Source organism: Helianthus annuus, chromosome 11 (assembly GCF_002127325.2).
Source record: "Helianthus annuus cultivar XRQ/B chromosome 11, HanXRQr2.0-SUNRISE, whole genome shotgun sequence".
Lineage (NCBI taxonomy): Eukaryota > Viridiplantae > Streptophyta > Magnoliopsida > Asterales > Asteraceae > Helianthus > Helianthus annuus.
In genome coordinates this window covers 31,439,330-31,459,331 of record NC_035443.2, presented here as the reverse complement: position 1 = coordinate 31,459,331, position 20,002 = coordinate 31,439,330, and the positions used below count along the sequence as shown (strand labels likewise).

General features: G+C 40.5%; 1 protein-coding gene and 1 long non-coding RNA gene across 3 annotated transcripts; both read left to right on the top strand.

The window, feature by feature from the left end:
- Positions 1-1,046: 1,046 nt before the first annotated feature.
- LOC110889960 (2S seed storage protein-like) lies at positions 1,047-2,374 on the top strand. The gene is made up of 2 exons (XM_022137528.2): positions 1,047-1,662; positions 1,870-2,374. The coding sequence occupies exons 1-2, from the start codon at positions 1,082-1,084 to the stop codon at positions 2,159-2,161; spliced, it is 873 nt and encodes a 290-aa protein (XP_021993220.1). The 5' UTR covers positions 1,047-1,081; the 3' UTR covers positions 2,162-2,374.
- Positions 2,375-7,445: 5,071 nt separating this feature from the next.
- LOC110889961 lies at positions 7,446-12,186 on the top strand. 2 transcript variants are annotated; one of them, XR_004872322.1, is made up of 5 exons: positions 7,446-7,666; positions 9,690-9,779; positions 10,918-11,245; positions 11,376-11,500; positions 11,636-12,186. It is a non-coding gene; the product is annotated as an uncharacterized LOC110889961 (long non-coding RNA). The 2 variants fall into 2 exon arrangements; XR_002564085.2 differs by having other exon boundaries at positions 7,447-7,666; positions 11,404-11,500.
- The last annotated feature ends 7,816 nt before the right edge of the window (positions 12,187-20,002 follow it).

The window sequence follows — 20,002 nt, the reverse complement described above, 5'->3', positions numbered from 1 at the left end:
ATTCACATTGGTTTAATAGATTAGAATTGGTTTAATAGATTAGAAAATAATTTTAGGACCCGTTAAACAACATAGAAAATCTAAAATCTTTACAATACTAGCTTAAATAGTTTTTAGTGGCAAGAAACAACTTAGAAAACGATTTTAAGAGGTTCAAAGAACATAGAAAACAACCAGAAGGTGCTTGACTGTGAATGAGACAAGATGAGATGGAATAAGAAGCAAATTTTATTAGTATTTTGGTTGATTCCGCTACTAACTCAAGTGAACTTCAACTTCACATTTGTATTGTTTCTGGAAAGCATGCTTTATCACTTGGCTTTGAAACATAGTTTCAATTCTTCGAAATTGGAAAAACAATACATGATAAATGAATTCCGATATATGAACAAATTACTCAAATTACACTACCATTAACATTGAGTTCTTGGAAAACAACAATAATGCAAATATTTCAATTGGATTTATGCATTAAGATAACTAATGTTTAACGTTAAAACAATATATTGGTGTCACTCATTATAATTATAGGAATTAGCCGGATGTGTGTTTTTTTTATTGTTCAACCCTATTTTTTCCAACGTTAATAGTAAATTATTTTTATAAAAAATTGATATGGTTATTGATTAAAACAGTATTATCTTATTATAACTTGTTATCTTCTTTGCTCTTCATAAAAATAAAAATAAAAAATGAACTTGTTATCTTCCAATATACCAACATAGTGGTTTTTCTGTCTATAATTTTTATTTTCATTAAAACCCTCGTCACCTGGCTACTTGTAATCATATGGAATGGAATCTGAACTCCACATGCCACTTCATCATACGCTTCCAACAAAAGAGTTCACATGGAGCCATTCCATCATATATTTCCAACAAAGAGAATTGACACCTCATACTAACTCCAAAGCATACTTCCACTTGCTACAATTTTCATGTAAAAACTCGTACGTGTTGTTCGACAATGTTCATATTACGCCACCGATTAAACTCACCTCTCCACGTATGAACCTCCACCCACCATATATACCCACCACCACCACACCATAATTCACACAACCACAACACCATCTCCCACAATGGCAAAGCTAATAGTTCTCGCACTCGCATTCGCCGCCCTTGTAGCCTTTGCTACCGCCCACACAACCATCATCACCACCACCATCGAAGACGAGAACCCGATCTCCGGACAAAGGCAATGTAGCCAACGGATACAGGGACAAAGGCTGAACCAGTGTCGCATGTTCCTCCAGCAGGGTCAGAACATTCCTCGCGAATTCGACAACCCTCAGATGGGGCGGCAGCAGCAGGAGCAGCAGCTCCTCCAGCAGTGTTGTCAAGAGCTCCAAAACATAGACCAGCAGTGCCAATGTGAGGCAGTGAAGCAGGTGTTCCGAGAAGCCCAGCAGCAAGTACAACAACAACAGGGACCGCAGTCCGTACCCTTCCTCCATTCGCAACAGGCTCAACGGTTGAAGCAGAAGGCTCAGATCCTCCCTAACGTATGCAACCTTCAATCAAGACGATGCGAGATCGGAACCATCACCACCACCGTCACCGAGAGCAATATCGATATCCCATTCCGTGACAGGCCCTTTGGCACTGGATCACAACAATGCAGAGAAACTGAAATCCAACGACCCGTCAGTCAATGCCAAAGGTATATATAATATTGTTACAAGGACTTCATAAACAAATCTTAACAACATACGTGCATGGATCAGATATATTTTTGTATATATAAACAAATAAAAAATGAAAACCTAGTACATAATATTAACTAACGATATATATTGTTACTAATGATATAACAATGATAAAGAAAACATACTCAAATCATGTATCTCCCTATTATGATTTCCAACAGGTATGTGGAGCAGCAAATGCAGTCCCCCATGCCATACATAAGGCGCCCAGGACAGCAGCAGCAGGAGCCAGAACTCCAACAATGCTGCAACGAGCTCCAAAACGTGAAGAGGGAGTGTCAATGCGAGGCGGTTCAAGAAGTGGCTAGGAGAGTGATGAGGCAGCCACAGCAGCACCAGCAGCAACGTCGTGGGCAGTTCGGTGGACAGGAGATGGACATCGCAAGGAGGGTGATTCAGAATCTGCCGAATCAGTGTTCTTTGCAAGTCCAGCAATGCAACATCCCTTACTGAAGTGGAGGCTTTTGAAAGAGTAATAAAAAGAGACGCATCTCTAGTCGATCTAGGCTTTATGGCTTTGAGATGAAAGCGAGTAGTTTCCTCAATAATAATAATAAATAATGAGCAAATGTTACATCTCATTTTGGATGGTTTTCATCTTATCTCATATGTTGAATGACAATATGACATAAATGAGTTTGAAGAACTGAAAAGTGATTTAATGCCCATGAAAATCTGAAAGTTGAAGATTTTAAATATAATGCACAATACCGGTTCTTCCAGTTCCTTAATTTTAAAGAAACTAAAACCGACTTGAATTTAATGTCAAAATTCTTTGGATAATGAAAGATTTATACAAAAAAAAAGTTATAAGTTTGACTGCAACAAGAACGTTTAAAACCAGGACACTTGAAAAAAATAAGTATTAACCAAACAAAATTATCTAAAATTGGACATTATTATATATATCAATTAACAACGTATGAATGCGCCAGTTCTCTTTTCACTTTTAGGTTTTGGGCCACCTTAGTTTTCCCCTTTTACAAGTTCACACAAACACCAGAACATCTTCTCTGCTCTCTCACACCTCCGTTCGCCGGAGGAGGGATTCCGGCGTCGGTATACCCGGTCAGACGACACACAGACACCCCCAACACTCTTCTCCTTCCTATGACACCCCCCCCCCCCGTTTTCTCTTTCTCGCACACTGTTTTCGGCCGGAGAGCGGCGGAGCCGACAGTGCCAAAACCCTACTTCAAACATAATGAACAATAGTATGGTTTTAGAATTTTACGTTTTGGCCACTAAGGTTTCTACATTTTCGTTTGACTTTCTGCCAAAACCCTACTTCACATCGTGGTGTTGGTGTGGTGGTGACAATGGCTGTGTTTTGGTGGTGGTGGTGTGTTCGGTGATGGTGGCGGTTAGGCGGCGGGGGTTTTGTGGTTTGAGTTTGGCCGCCAAGGGATTGAGGAGGGGGAGCAGTGTAGATTGTTTTTTCTGGAGCGGCGGTGGGGGCAATTCGCCGTTGGAAAGATGAGGAAACAACCAAAGGTGTGTATCGGAATCAATGGAGTCTAAGTTTTTCCGGTCATATATAAGAGAGAGAGGCAAGAATTTACATGGTTTGTTTGTGGTTGTGGCTAGGTGGTTGTGCTGTAGTGATGATGGTCGCGGTGGCAGTTTGGTGCTGAGGGTGTTGACAGTCGGCTGGTGATGGCGATGGAAGGCGGCGACAAGGGGTTCCTGGGCGGCAATAGGTGGTGGTGGTTGTGTTTGGTGGAAGGGTTACCAGTGGTGGATAGTTTATCTTTCAAAATGGATTTGAACAATGAATTAGTCAAAAAGTTGGTGACTTGACTTTTGTGTATTGTTCAGACGTTTAGATACCTTCAATACTCAAGTGTTTTGTTTTCCCAATACCACAATTAAGTTTTCCATTATCAAATTGCAATAATGTGGAACGAAGACATTAGAATCACATATTTCTTCAAAACATTTTAATTGATTTATAATAATTTAAATAGGTTATGGTTTTACTTAAGTTCAAACTGTCATAAAATTTGTAATTTGTGAAAGTGTCTTTTATCTACATCTCAATGTGAAAACTTGACCGCGTAGTGGCGGATCCAGGGTCGGATTTCACTGGGTTCATTTTGATAGTTTTTCACTAATTTTTATTATTTTTTCCCAAATTATACAAGGTTTACACTAATTTTTTCCATTTTCTTCGAATCGAATGTGTTCCTAGGAACCCATGGAACCATGTTAAAACCGCCCCTGTGACCGCGCGTAGCGCGGTGTAAACATCTAGTTAGCATTCAAATTGTGTGCTAAGCCGACTTTGCAATTTTCCCTCAAAACCTGTTTCTTGTTCAAAACCAGTTTCTTCTTCATAAACAGTTAAAATAATCGTTCCAACTGGTTCCTTGCTCACTAGTCATTAAGAGTGGTTCCTTGTTCATAAGCCAGTTTTTGCGTACATGTATCATTAAAACCGCTTCGCCGTTTAATATGTGTTTTGAGATTTATGTTGGCCTAACATACGAGTATCGAATTGAATAACAGAAATCAAAGTGCAATTGATTGATGAAATTGAGCAGTGAAACGAAATGGATTAATCTATGCAATTTGATTAATCTTGGTGATCATCAAATGTCATCAAATGTCACACAGGGTCCTTTAAAGTTAATCTCTTTAACTTGCATGCAATGGTTTAAAGACTCATATTGAAAAAAATACTAAAAAAGAAATAAAGAGGAAAAGATTTAATTGGTTGAAAACAATGGGCCCCCACCTGCACCCCTTTAGCGCGCTCGTTAGCACCGTGGCGGAGGTGGTGTTGCGCACCCTTTTAACATGTAAGGAATAGGTGATGGCGCCATGGGCGCCATTATTGATGATGCAGCGGGGTGGCGCTAAGCCACACCCTGTGGCCTAAGGGTGGGTACCCCCTACCCACGGACCAAACATCACCGCTAGTCCAGCGGGTGGAGCCTTGTGAGAGTGAAGAGAGAGCGCTGTAAAACGATGGGGTTCATGTTTAAGGGTACTGGCAACACTAAATCGGGTAATTTATGACGTTGGATAGTCTAAGTAACGTGGCGCAAGAGGATTGACGGGAGTTATAGGAGGTCTGAGTGCCCCTCCTCCTAAACCATTCCAAACCACTACCTCATAATTCATCTAATCACCTACTTTTTCTTTTATTTAAATTATTTATAATTTGTATGATCTATTCTTAAGAGAAAAATGCTCGTATAGTCCCTGTGGTTTGCCCATTTTTCACCTTTATTCCCTAAATTTCTAAAATTATACTTATAGTCCCCAACTTTTTGATTTTCGTTCACGGATAGTCCCTGGCGTGGATGTGGGTTAGTTTTTGTTGTTAGATGAGTGTGAAATGATAAAAATATCCTTACTGTCATATTAATAACTAAAAAATTAAAGAAATATAATTAATATTTTAAAACTTATGTGGGACCCACCACCCACCATACCCACTTGATCTTTCTCACTCCACACCACCACCACCACCATCTACCGACTACCCCCCATCCCCGCCACAACCGCTGTCACCGCCATCATCACCGCTGCCTCAACCACACTTACCGTCGCACCTCTTCTGGTTTTTTTTCTTTTTTTTTATCTGTGCGGTTAGAATTGGAGGGGTAAACTGCTGTGTTTGGTGTTTGCACGATCGTAAAATGTTTTGTGATTGGATACAGGATTGGGGGTAGTTGTTTGTAGGAATTCGTTATGGAGAACTCATCTGAATCTAACTGGAAAAGTTCCAGAAGCTCAACTGTTTCAAGTCGAAACCCTAGAAGAATTCCTGTTAGATTGTCAGGTGATGGTTCTAGAATTGTAGCAGGTAGAAGAGAAAAAACTAAGGCTAATCGGTTAGGAACTCAGTTTAAAGAAGATGTTATTAGGTCGGTGGAATCCAAATATGTTAGCTTGAGGCAGTGGTTAGATAACACCCACCCAGTTGTTGATGCCCTTGTTTGCTTGCATATTTATACGCAAATAATAGAAATTATGAATCTAGCTCATTCACAAGGGTTCATTGTGCAGTGGAGATGGTGGTTACGGTAAAGTGTGTGTGGGGTAGATGGTGGTGGTGGTGGTGGTGGTGGTGGTGGTGGTGGTGGTGTGGAGTGGGGAAGATGAAGTGGGTATGGTGGGTGGTGGGTCCCACATAAGTTGTAAAATATTAATTATATTTCTTTAATTGTTTAGTTATTAATTTGACAGTAAGGGTATTTTTGTCATTTCACGCGCACCTAACACCAAAAACTAACCCACATCCACGCCAGGGACTATCCGGGAACGAAATTCAAAAAGTTAGGGACTATAGGTGTAATTTTAGAAAGTTAGGGACTAAAGGTGAAAAATAGACAAACCACAGGGACTATCCAAGCCTTTTTCTCTATTCTTAATTTAATAACTTTATGATATTATGTATTTTATATTTTTTATCTTATTATCTAGTATTTTTGTTTGATAATAAATTATTATATATATCAATCAATAACACCCATTTATGCCATTCTATCTTTTGAATTTTCTATTTTGACCACAATAGTTTTTTTTAATTTTTTTTCTTTCTCTGCACAACCATGCTTCTTGTTTTATTTTAACTAGTTTTTATATATCGCGTGTTGCGACGAAACCGAGCAGATGATAATGTAAAACAAACGTGATTTAAAAATAACGCATGTTGTTTAGAAAGTCAAACCATTAGAACGATTTAGTTTATCATCGTACCGTTTTATAATACCAAATAAATACTTTGTTTTGAGTATAACCTCGTGTTAACAAAACTTATAACGGAATGTCAGGGAAAGAAATCAACCACAACTACGTACTTCAGTTTTTAGAAAAAATTATAAACGTAACTTATTAAAGAAGTATCAAATTAATCGATAAATTAATATATGTTAAAAAAGAAAAAAAACAATTATTAAAAAAAGGTAAAGTAAATAGATGTTTAAAAAAGTAAAATATGTTATTAAAAGTAAATATAATAATAAACTATTATAATATATTAAATAATAAAATAACAAAAAACTATGTATCATTATAAAAATAAAGTTACTATTCATCGTCCCTTGAAATCAATATATACATATATATATATATATATATATATATATATAATTGTTAACCAAACAATGGTTACTTATATATTCTATAGACAGTGTGGTTTGTAACCGCTATCAGAATTAATCACAACCGTTAGATCTCTTTAAGATCAAATCCTGACCATATAAACTCAAAAAAATAACTGAAAAAGTGACAGTTTTTAGCAGTTCAGACCCTCTCTCCTAAATTCCTAAAAATAAGGCTAAATTCCTGGCTATTGGCTTACAGTTTGCAGTGGTTTTCTATAAAACACTCCATTCCGTATTCAACTCCCACTTTCTGCTTCAACACTCCCTTTATATTTCACTCTGCAATCCCCATTGGAACTCCTCATAGAAAAGCCTACATCACCACCTTTGCCCGTAAGACAATCATCGCACAACCACCACAACAACGGAAATGGATCGGCAACCGGGACACCACCACGCCGACGACGGCCGCACCAGTGGCGAACTTCTGGCACTTGATTGTAACCTCGTGTAACACCCCAAAACCCGAAAGTATAACTCACTAATAAGATTTCATGGAATATGAAAAATGTTTAAATAAACATGTTGTATAAGAATGAATAGAAGATATAACTTAGTTAGAATAAATGTGAAATATTGCATTATAAAATAAACTATGACCAAAGTTTAGGCAAATATATAAATGGAGGGGCTAAACATGTACAAGGAAAAAGATATTTACTAAAAGCAAAATAAGGAAAAACAAACACACACATCTGGCGTGTGTGTGTGTGTCGCCCCAAGCAGGAGAAAAGGAGGAGAAACCCTAAAATCCTTGAAGTTGCAAAATTGAGAAGGGAAATTGAAGCTAATCATATGCATGAATCTGAATGTGCAACCATTTAAGCCTACTAATCAAGTGGTAAGTTGTAGAATTTCGATTTGATGGTCATTGATGAGATGGGTTGTGTTTAATCCTTGAGCCTATGTGAAATTAGAATGGTAATGAACTAGAATCATCTCATGAAACATGAATTGTGTTCGAATTTCTGATTATATTGATGATTTAATGAAAACCCACTTGTAAAAGTAATTTTATGAAGATGATGATGTTGCATGTGCTAAATCAAGTATAGTTTTGATATATATATGAAGTTGGATATTGTGGATTATTGTTAATAGCCTTGATTTAGGATGAAAGTTATGTGAGGTTAATGGAATTTGATGATCTTAATAGGAACTAGTAAGACTATGCAAAGAATGCTTGTACATTATGCTTAGATAGTGGTACGCACACAAAGTGTTTGATAAAATGCCTACATGAAACTTGAATTGATTCAAGTTTGTGTTAAAAAGTTAGTAAATTCGTCACTTTTGACAGCCTAAGATAGTCATCTTGTAAATGTCGTAACTCATTCGTTATTAGGAGTTAGACAACGAGCCTTATATCGTTGAAAAGCTTGTTTCGCATGTTACAATTCTTATTTGGTCGTAAGAGGCTGGTTATGAGATTTAGTGGGTCAAAACAGCATGAAAAGTTAGTAAATTCGTCACTTTTGACAGCCCTAGATAGTGATCTTGTAAAGGCCGTATCTCATTCGTTATTAGGAGTTAGACAACGAGCCTTATATCGTTGAAAAGCTTGTTTCACATGTTACAATTCTTATTTGGTCGTAAGAGGCTGGTTATGAGATTTAGTAGGTCAAAACAGCATGAAAAGTGAGTAAATTCGTCACTTTTGACAGCCCTAGATAGTCATCTTGTAAAGGCCGTATCTCATTCGTTATTAGGAGTTAGACAACGAGCCTTATATCGTTGAAAAGATTGTTTCGCTGTTACAATTCTTATTTGGTCACAAGAGGCTGGTTATGAGATTTAGTGGGTCAAAACAGCATGAAAAGTTAGTAAATTCGTCACTTTTGACAGCCCCAGATAGTCATCTTGTAAAGGCCGTATCTCATTCGTTATTAGGAGTTAGACAACGAGCCTTATATCGTTGAAAAGATTGTTTCGCTGTTACAATTCTTATTTGGTCACAAGAGGCTGGTTATGAGATTTAGTGGGTCAAAACAGCATGAAAAGTTAGTAAATTCGTCACTTTTGACAGCCCCAGATAGTCATCTTGTAAAGGCCGTATCTCATTCGTTATTAGGAGTTAGACAACGAGCCTTATATCGTTGAAAAGCTTGTTTCGCATGTTACAATTCTTATTTGAAAGTCGAAGTCAGATTATGTGATTAAGAAGGGGGAAAGTGACCCCGAACAGCTGCTGCGTGAAAAATGCAGCAATGAAAATAATGTGTTTTATGAACTTAAAACATATGATTTTCTAGTCACCAATTTACTAAACACTAATTATTGCTTTGGGTGAATGTTTACAGTTGTTAAGGTGTGTTTTAAGCGTTACTATTTGTAAAATTGGCGTTAATGTATAGCAAGTAAGGATGGTAAAATCATGTTGTTCATGTACCCCAAATATGGTCGTCTAGTATGGAATCCCGAAAGCTTTAGTATATGTAGTATTGATATTATGTATGTGTGTGTATGTAAGGGATTGATCATGTGATTGTAAGCATGTTACATCATGAATATGAGGTGTATATAATGCCATTGTTATAGCTTAATATGATGACACGGATATATGAGGTTAAGTCGAAAGTCCATAAGATGGGTCGTTGACTTTTGAAAGTCAAACCTTGCATAAGTAGTATGGCTAGACTCTTGTCAAATTTCAATGCTATAAAGTCATAGGGCGCATGTTTAACAATGTGTGTTATATGCAATTATTTAAGGAATTATACGAGTTGGAAAAGATGTGATTTTAAGGTATATGTCTTATGTTTGTTAGACTTGACTATGAAAGTCAAACAAGAACCATGCATTCGACATGATCATTAAGTGTACAATCATGTATACTAACAAGAATGTAATTGCGTGATGAGAAGGCATAGGGATCATGTGGAAATGGACTCAAGAACGGAAGGTTAACGGGTCAAGCTGAGGCGAGGAAGCAAGCATGAACACTAACGCTCGAGGTAAGTGACTTTCGAATCACTTCTTAATATACATATAGAGTTTTCTTGTTTATGGATGAATGAAGATGATTGATGTATGTAACATGGCTCTAGGAATTATGTGAAAACCCCACCTCTAGTGCCATTCCCGGTTGTAAGGCAAAAGGAAGCAAAATGTAATCTTTTCTTCACTTAAAAATCAACTGGTCCGCAGATGTTTTGACTGCCCGTCGGCGACGGATATAGGCCCGTCGCCGACGGGTTCGTATGATGATGAACTCTTTCGACGCCCTAGACTCCTGTCTACGGGCTTGTGTGCTTACGGGTGTTTCCCGAACCCGTCGGGGACGGGTTCATACCCGTCGCCGACGGCTTGTCTAAGTTGGTTTCTCATTTTTGTTCGCGTCATGTATTCCCGGTTGATCCGTAACGCATACTGGTGCTCCGGTTTTCAACCACGTATCAGTAAGTGGTATGTACGAGATATGTATGAGTATTAGCATCATGTATTTAATATGAAGGTACATATGTGTGTAGGTATGTGTGTATGTAGTTATTTATGTATGTACATATATAGGTAAGTGTGTAGGTATGAACGTACATATGTGGATGCCAGTTTGTATGAATGTAGGTGAATTGGTAGGCATGTATGTATGTATGTACGTATGTATGTATGTATATATGTAGGTACGTGAGTAGGTATGTGTGTATGTAGTTATTCATGTACGTATGGAAGTACGTGCGATCGTATGCAGGTATGTGAAGACGTAGGAACGTATGCAAATGTGTATTTATGTGTGTATGAAGATAGGTAGAGTGAATGCAAGTATGTATAGACATATGAATGTAGGTACGTATGTGGAATTGTATTATGAATATATGAAGATACTTATGAATGTATGCATGTATGTAGAGGGGTATGGATGTATGTATGTGTATATGCAAGTATGATTTGGGATACGTTGAGTGTTAGTGATCTTAATCGTGTGCCTAGAAAACGAAGATTTATGCAGGTACATTATTGAAGGCTCACTAGGGAATGGATATGCAAATGATATGCTTAAAATTAAAGAGAGAGCTGAATGGAAAGTGTACATGTATGAATCTTGTTTATATGTATAACGTATGCTAATGTCATAAATGTATGTGGTGAGTGCAGGTTGTACGAGAGTACGGGAGATTATCACAAGGAATAGAGATCGAAGGCCGAGTCACAAGGTAGATTGTACGGGGATGATTGATTGTGTACTTTAGCAAACAGGAAGTTGTTTCTTTTTGTTTAGTAAAAAGTTATTTTCAAAACGGACTTTCAAGTAAGTCAAGACATTTGTAATGAAAGAAATTTTATGGTATGAATTTCCGCTGCGATTCTTTTGTCAAATGTGAATTAGGGTGTAACACCTCGCCTCTCTCTGCGATCATACTCAATCGGAAGGTTCTAATCACAGATCGTTCTCGGATGTAATCTTGAAGGCTATGGGCGCTAGGTATCATCTTCGTCGTTTGATTCACTCTCCCGTAACTTGTATTTTAGGTTATCGGTTTTTATTTTTGAAATTTTTGTTCTCTACTCTTGCATTAGGTTGTTGATTGTTGTTTTTATACTTTTGTTTATAGTGTTTCATTGGTGAGTGTGTTTGTGTAGAGCTATTTTCCGTCAATGACTAAGATCGTTGATACTCTCGTACCGAAATCAAGATCTGTGGGAGTTATTTTGCGGTGTCTTATGGCCGGAATGTCTGGTAATTTTACGTGTCTCGCTAATTGATATTCGCTAATTTACACATATTTTAGTCCCCCATTTTATCCCCATTTTATGGGTTTTCGGCCGTAAAATCGTCATTCGGATACTTAATTATGTATACTTTTGTTTACAGGCCTAAAACATCATACCGGACAAGATGATAGTGAAAACGAGGACTTTCCGGACAAAACGACGAAACTGCGAATATTCTGTTACAAAACTGACCTGGGTAAGTGGAACGGTCGTGCGGTCTGAAGAACGACCGTGCATCTCCGACAAATCAAGACCAGCCGGTGATAAACGACCAGTGCAACACGGCGTGCAAGACAATCCCGGTGACGCACGGACGTGCCATACATTGCACCCCGTGCGGATCCGATGTTCAGCAAATTCCCGGTGATGAACGACCAGTGCTTCAGGCCGTGCAACAAGATCCCGGAAACGCACGATCGTGCCATACAAAGAACGGTCGTGCGAGACCGAAGACCAGTCACCTCTGCTGATGTCATGAACAGTAACTCCAATAATGCAAAAAGTGAACGGTCGTGCGATCGGTGCACGACCGTGCGACATCGAAAATATATAAAAAACCAACAGAAACATTATGTTCGCAACTCTGGAATTTTGGAGAGCTTCACAGGCGATTTTCAGGCTCCGGAGGCATCAGCTTTTGCTCGGATTCAAGCCACATTGTCCCGATAAGCTCCATTTCTATCCGGATTCTCATTCTTATGCTTGTTTATGGTTTGAATTCTTAAGTCTTTCCATAATTTTGTTATGTTTCAAGCATTAAGATTGATTATTATGTATTATTGTAGCCTTTGGGCAAAAACACAACAATCCCTTGCTTGATTATAGCCATTAGTATGTTAATCTTTGTTTGTAATGACATTTGGAAGTATTTTCTATGATTATCTTTGATGATTAGTTTGCAACCTTGTTATTGATATTGATTTCTTGATTATAAGTAATTGTGTTGGATGATTGGTACTTGGTTAGTTAAGATAGTTGAAAAATGAAGCTTAATTAATAATGTATTAGTAAACCTTAAACTTGGTTAACTAGTTTAGTTTGGTTAAAATGTGGGCACCATGATACTAGAAATGGTTAGTGGTTTAATAAAATGTAATTATTATTAATCAAGAAAGCTTGCCGTCACGTAAGGTCTCTAACGGGTTAAATGGTGTCGTTATAAATTCTTGCCATGATTTGTTAGCTTAGTTAGTAGTTTAGGCCAAAATTGCTATCTGGGTGAATTTTTGTACAAGATTTGTAAAATGAACTTGGTTGTGATTTAATCTAGTTTATGCTTGTCCCGGTGGTTGCATTGTGTTTATCGGTGTCGCTTTCCTTAATTAAGTGCGGTTAGAAAACTCCTAACGGATGACTAACTTATTTTTAGGAGATTTTCATAGACATTTATCAATTGCACGTTAAAGAACAATTTTAGGTGGTTAAAGTGTGTTTATCGTTTTAGCTTTCCGAATGATTGTCATGTTAGGGTTCCCGAAAGGGATGCTAATTGTCTTAAATTGGAAAATTGACCGAATGCTTCTAGTGCTAAAACCGACTTTGTTGACATGCTTTGGTTGTATATTAAGCAAGGCTATTAATCTGTTTTATTATTTGAAATCTACTATGTTTTATAAATATTTGTTTATGCTTACTTTAGTTTATTAAAAACCAAACAACTTATGTTTTTACCGGTAATTTAATGACAAAGGTCTAGTATTATTTCTCCGCCCATTTACGTGGATTAATACTTGGTTCTTACCAATACTTTACTACATATATGACGGGGTACACTTGCCTCTTTCGTGTGTGTTTTGATGTAAAAGTAATAATCATTTTTATAAATTTAAGACCAAATCGTGTGTAATTTCATTGTAAAAATATGTGTTGTCGCGCACACGTCAAGTTTTTGGCGCCGTTGCCGGGGATTGGTGAGTTTTAGGAACGACCCGAGTCATTGTGTTATCGGTGTATATACTTGTTAATATTTGTGTATATTTTCGTGATTATTTATTTGTTGATTTATTTGTTAATATTTCTTGCTTTTAATTCAATTTATTCATTTTCGTGATTCTTTTGTACACTTATAAATTTTTTATTTCATTTATTTGTTTGAATTCGAACTAATTATTCATTTATTTCTTGAGCTTTCGGAACCGAAACATTAATTTTTGTACTAGCCGATTCGATTATTTTTATTGCTTTAATTTTTATAAAATTTCGGGCCCATTTTCGGATTTTTATAAATTTTTCAGCCCATTTAAAATAATATTCTGTTTCTTTTCAGCAAAAAAAAACAGCATTATTATATTAATAAAATATTCATTGTGTCAAATTTTCGTTTGCAGGTTGATGTCCTCAACTCCGGCACCCGCTATTGCTGAGCCGACTGACGAACCAGCTCATAACCTTAGAAGAAGTAAGAGGCTGCGCGAAAGGTCACTTGTCATTGCACAACGCATTGCAAACGCAATTGACGAGCCGGTGATAATCTCTGAAGACGAAAGCTCAGGGGACGAGGAGAGAGTCGTCATGGCGGACGACGACCGACCTTTGAATGAAACAAATCAGCTCGGAAGGGCAGGCCTGAAGCCGAGTATCCTTCAGCCTACTAGAGATGCACCTACTTTTGAAATTAGATCTAGTATTATTAATATGGTGCAGAATTCGGTACAGTTTGACGGGCGTGAGCATGAAGATCCTGGGAGGCATATCGCTGCTTTTCTTGCTATTTGTTCGATATTTAGGATTACAGGTGTTTCGGAGGATGCAATTCGGTTGAGGTTGTTTCCTTTCTCGTTGCGTGATAAAGCTAGAGCATGGCTTATGTCACTCCCAGCCGGGTCCATCAGGACCCGGAATCAGTTGGCGGAACAGTTTATGCAGAAATATTTTCCGCCTGAGAAAACAAACAAGCTACGGAACCGGATTGTTTCCTTTCGCCAGGACGAGGGAGAGTCGTTGCACGCGGCCTGGGAGAGATTTAAAGATCTGTTGATTGATGTTCCACATCATGGCTTCTCCAAGAGACAGCTGGTTTTGACGTTCTATCAGGGGCTCAGTTACAACACACAGGAGCGATTAGACGTGAACGCAGGAGGCGATCTAGGAACTAAGACGCCCACTGAAGCGTATGATATCATAGAAAAAGCTGCGTTGAAATCCAGCTCGCGTCGGGAATGAGATAGAGGTCGGGCAGCATCATCATCATCGTCTAGCGCAGGGGCACACGCGATGGATGACTACACGGCCATTACTGAACAAATCTCGGCTCTTTCAGCGAAATTCGATAAGTCCCAGATGATTGCACAAGCTGGTTCGGGATGTGACCAGTGTGGAGTGTCACATGAGCCTGGTGCATGCTTTCAGGGAGTCGTATATGAGAGCCACGAAGAAGTAGATTTTGTGGGTAATCAGGTGAGGCCGCAGAACAATCCCTACAGCAACACCTATAATCCCGGTTGGAGAAATCACCCAAATTTTGGGTGGCGAGCGAACACAGGTAATCAGAACCCGTTGGGGTTCACTCAGCGTGCTCCAGCGCCCCAGCAGGGTCAGCAGTACCAGCAATACAACCAACCTTACCAGCAGCGTCCATATTCGTACCAAAATCAGGGCACTGGGAATAGCTCCCAGCAACAGGCCCCTCAGTCTAGTTCCAAGCTGGAGGATATGATGGCTCAGCTTCTCTCTAGCTCCGAAAAACGATACAAACAAAGCGAAGATCGTTTTCTAGCTAACGAGGGAGAAATGAGGAGTCAGAAAGCCTCGATTCAGAATATCGAGAATCGGGTTGGTCAGCTAGCGCAGATGATGTCCAAAAGGCCTCCAGGTGGTCTTCTGGGTAATACAGAACCAAACCCGGGCGGGCATGTGAATGCGATCATGACTAGGAGTGGAAAGACTACCGGACCCGTCATATCGGACTCATCACCGATCACGGGAGCGGTCCCGACTGCACACCGGACGAGGTGCAAGCCAGGCTACGCCCAACAAATACAGCACAAGTCCAGGAGCCGGTCAAAGATTACGCTCCACCAGTACCTTAACTAGGCAGGCCGAAGAAACAGAAGAACGAAGAGCAATACGGTAAGTTCCTTGAGTTGTTTAAGCAACTACACATTAATATACCGTTTGTTGAAGCCTTGGCTCAGATGCCAAAGTATGCGAAATTCCTAAAGGATATCCTCTCGAATAAACAGAAGCTCGAGGATATATCATGTGTGGTGATGAATGAAACTTGTTCCGCCGTTCTACAAAACCGTCTGCCCACGAAAATGGGAGATCCGGGTTGTTTTACGCTCCCGTGTTTGATTGGAAACATGTCTGTTAGCCATGCATTGGCTGACTTGGGAGCGAGTATCAACCTTATGCCATATAAGGTTTTTACTAAGCTGGATCTGGGTGAGCCGTCACCCACTAGAATGAGCATTCGGTTGGCAGACCGCTCAATAAAGTATCCGCGTGGATTTGTGGAAAACATGCTTGTAAAAATCGATAAATTTGTTTTCCCCGTGGACTTTGTTATCCTTGACATGGACGAAGATTCAAGAGTGCCTTTAACACTTGGACGCCCGTTCCTTAATACAGCGAGGACGATTGTTAATGTGGCAGCTGGCCAAATCACGCTCCGGGTAAATGACGAGTACGTGACATTTGATATTAAAAGATCAATGCAGCATTCGCAAAGTCACGATGACATGCTTTACTATGTCGACATTGTCGACACATGTGTGTGCTCTCATTTTCAAGGCACTGTTGACGAAATTGATTCGGACACACGTCTGTCGTGTGGGGACCTGATTGGCATTACGTAGGAGGGCCACGTTTTCGAGCAGCCAGTCTATCAGATTGGTGACGATGGTTCCCAGAGTCCGGAAAGGTTTCTAGAAATTGGCCATGTAAAAGAAGAGGAAGCAAAACCTTCGGTTGAAGATCCGACGCCTTTGGAGTTAAAGGAACTCCCACCACATCTCGAGTATGCATTTCTGGACGAGGAGCGTCGCTTACCGGTCATAATTTCGGCATCATTGGAAAAGGATGAGAAAAATCAGCTTCTCGAGGTTCTGAGACTTCATAAGAGAGCCATTGCATGGAAAATCATGGATATCAAGGGCATCAATCCTTCTTTTTGTACTCACAAGATTCTGATGGAAGACGAGTACAAACCCTGTGCACAGCATCAGAAGCGTTTAAATCCGAATATGCAAGACGTGGTAAAGAAGGAAGTGATTAAGTTGTTGGATGTCGGCATGATTTATCCTATTTCTGACTCTGTGTGGGTGAGTCCGGTGCAGGTTGTACCTAAGAAAGGTGGTATGACTCTAGTTTCAAATGATAGGAATGAGCTGATTCCTACCCGTACCGTCACTGGGTGGCGAGTTTGCATTGACTACCGCAAGCTCAATGATGCTACTCGCAAGGATCACTTCCCGCTTCCATTCATCGACCAGATGTTGGAACGTCTGTCGGGGAAGTTGTATTACTGTTTCCTAGACGGGTTCTCTGGATACTTCCAAATTCCTATTGCTCCTGAGGATCAGGAGAAGACTACCTTTACCTGCCCCTTCGGCACATTCGCCTACCGGCGGATGCCTTTTGGGCTGTGTAATGCACCAGCGACCTTCCAGAGGTGCATGGTTGCAATTTTTCATGATATGATCGAGGATTCTATGGAGGTTTTCATGGATGACTTTTCGGTATTTGGGGATTCCTTCGATCATTGTTTGGAAAATTTGAAAAGGATGTTGAAGAGGTGTAAGGAGACGAATCTTGTCCTAAACTGGGAAAAGTGCCACTTCATGGTGAAGGAGGGCATAGTTCTGGGACAAAAGATTTCGCATGCTGGTATGGAGGTCGACCCAGCCAAAGTGGATATCATTTCACGACTTCCATCGCCCACCTCTGTGAGAGCGATACGGAGCTTTCTTGGTCATGCGGGATTCTATAGGCGATTCATCAAGGATTTTTCAAAGATCGCTAGGCCCATGACCCGTTTGTTGGAGAAAGACGCTCCGTTCATGTTTGGAGATGATTGCTTGAGAGCCTTTAACCTTCTCAAGCAAAATTTGATTGAGGCCCCTATTTTAGTTGCACCAGACTGGAGTCTGCCGTTTGAAATTATGTGCGACGCGAGTGATTACGCTATAGGGGCCGTTCTTGGATAAAAGAGAGAAAAGCACTTTCACCCGATCTATTATGGGGAGCAAGACTCTTCACGACGCTCAGGAGCATTATACCACGATAGAAAAAGAGCTCTTGGCGGTCGTTTTCGCATTTGACAAATTTAGATCGTACTTGGTGCTTTCGAAAACCGTTGTGTATACTGATCACGCAGCCATTAGATATCTCTTCAGCAAACAGGACGCTAAACCGCGTCTGATCAGGTGGATCTTGTTGCTACAGGAGTTCGATATTGAAATTCAAGATAAAAAGGGTGCGTTGAATGTAGCGGCTGACCATCTATCTCGGTTAGAGCATGGAGACATCGTGGATGCGCATTGGGATTCCATAAATGACAATTTCCCACACGAGTCTTTGATGGGTGTTGAGATATGCGATGAGTTGCCATGGTTCGCTGACTTTGCGAACTACCTTGCTTGCGGGATTCTGATTAAAGGGTTGACTCACCAGCAAAAGAGGAAATTCTTTTCGGATGTCAAGCACTACATTTGGGATGACCCTTACTTGTTTCGGGTTGGTGCTGATCAGGTGATTAGGAGGTGTGTTTCAGGGAAGGAGGCGACCGATATTCTGCGCCATTGTCACGAGGGACCTACCGGAGGCCAACATGGAGCCAATTTCACCGCCAAGAAGGTGCTGGATTCCGGGTTTTATTGGCCGACTATATTTCGTGATGCGCAGAGTTGGGTTAGAGCGTGCGATGCCTGCCAGAGGGCAGCAAACATATCCTCACGTGATGAAATGCCTCAGAACTAGATTCAAGTTTGTGAAGTCTTTGATATCTGGTGGATAGACTTCATGGGACCATTTCCCCCCTCACGAGGAAATAAGTACATCCTGGTCGCAGTTGACTATGTATCCAAGTGGGCGGAGGCACAGGCCTTACCTACCCATGATGCCAAGGTAGTCGTGAGATTCTTAAAGAGCTTATTTGCCCGGTTTGGCGCTCCGAAAGCGCTTATTAGTGACAGAGGGGCGCATTTTTGCAATACTCAGCTCGAGAGAGCATTGTCCCGTTACGGTGTGCATCACCGTTTATCCACGCCCTACCAACCACAAACAAGCGGGCAGGTGGAAGTCACGAACCGAGGGCTGAAAAGAATCCTTGAGCGGTCGGTAGGTGCAAACCGCAAGGATTTGTCGGATAAGCTTGATGAGGCGCTTTGGGCCTTCCGTACGGCTTACAATACGCCTATTGGGACTACTCCCTTTAGGCTTGTTTACAGAAAGGCATGTCATTTACCGGTGGAGTTGGAGCATAAAGCGATGTGGGCTCTAAAAACCGCAAATCTAGACTTAAAAACCGGAGGTGAAGCCCGGTTTCTCCAGATTCATGAATTAGAAGAGCTGCGACAACACGCTTATGAAAGCTCCGTTTTGTACATGGAGCGCACGAAGAGATTTCACGATAAACGCTTGAAGGACCACAAAGAATTCCAAGCGAGCGATCTTGTTCTTCTTTACAACTCGCGGTTGCGCTTATTTCCCGGGAAGCTTCATTCACGTTGGACAGAACCATACACAGTTAAAGAGGTATTTCCGTATGGGACTGTTGCAATAGAGAACGCGGACGGCGTTATTTTCAAGGTAAATGGGCATCGTTTGAAGCTATACGTTGCCTGGCCGATAGAGTCGGCGGTGGAGGTCATCGAGCTCCAAACCCCGCACACATCATAAGTGTGGGGAGGAGAGAGTCTACGCTACTGACTCGCGGATCAAAAATGTAGCAAGAGCGTCAAAAGCGCTTTAGGGGTAAAATCGACCTTTTTTGTGTTTTTCTAGTTTTAGCGTAATTTAGGAGTGGTTGGTAGTTTCCGTTAGTTTGTACAGTTTTTATACGTGCCAAGTGAAGGGTCTACGTGGGAATATTGTTAAAACATGTTGCGGATGGTAAAAATGGTGAAAACGGCGAAATCGGCTGCTGAAACTGCATTCTGCAGTAAACAGACGCATCTGCAGCTGTTGCACGGCCCTGCCATGCATCGCACGACCGTGCATTTGCAGGCTGGCCGGAACGACGAGTCGCACCCCTGGTGCAACTCTGACAACAGCATATAGGGTTTGAAAATTGTCGCTACCGCACGCCCGTGCGGGCTGTCGCACGACCGTGCGACTCATCAAGGGCAGTTTGGTCATTTGGCGATATAAATACCCCCATCTGCAGCCATTCCCCTCATTCGCGAACCCTAACTGCTGCCGACCGTTCCAGAGCGATTTCGCCTTAAATCGCACGGTTTCTTCGCACGGTTTCACCCATCTCTTCGCACGGTACGTTCCTTCTTGTAGATTTTCCGTTTCTTCGCTT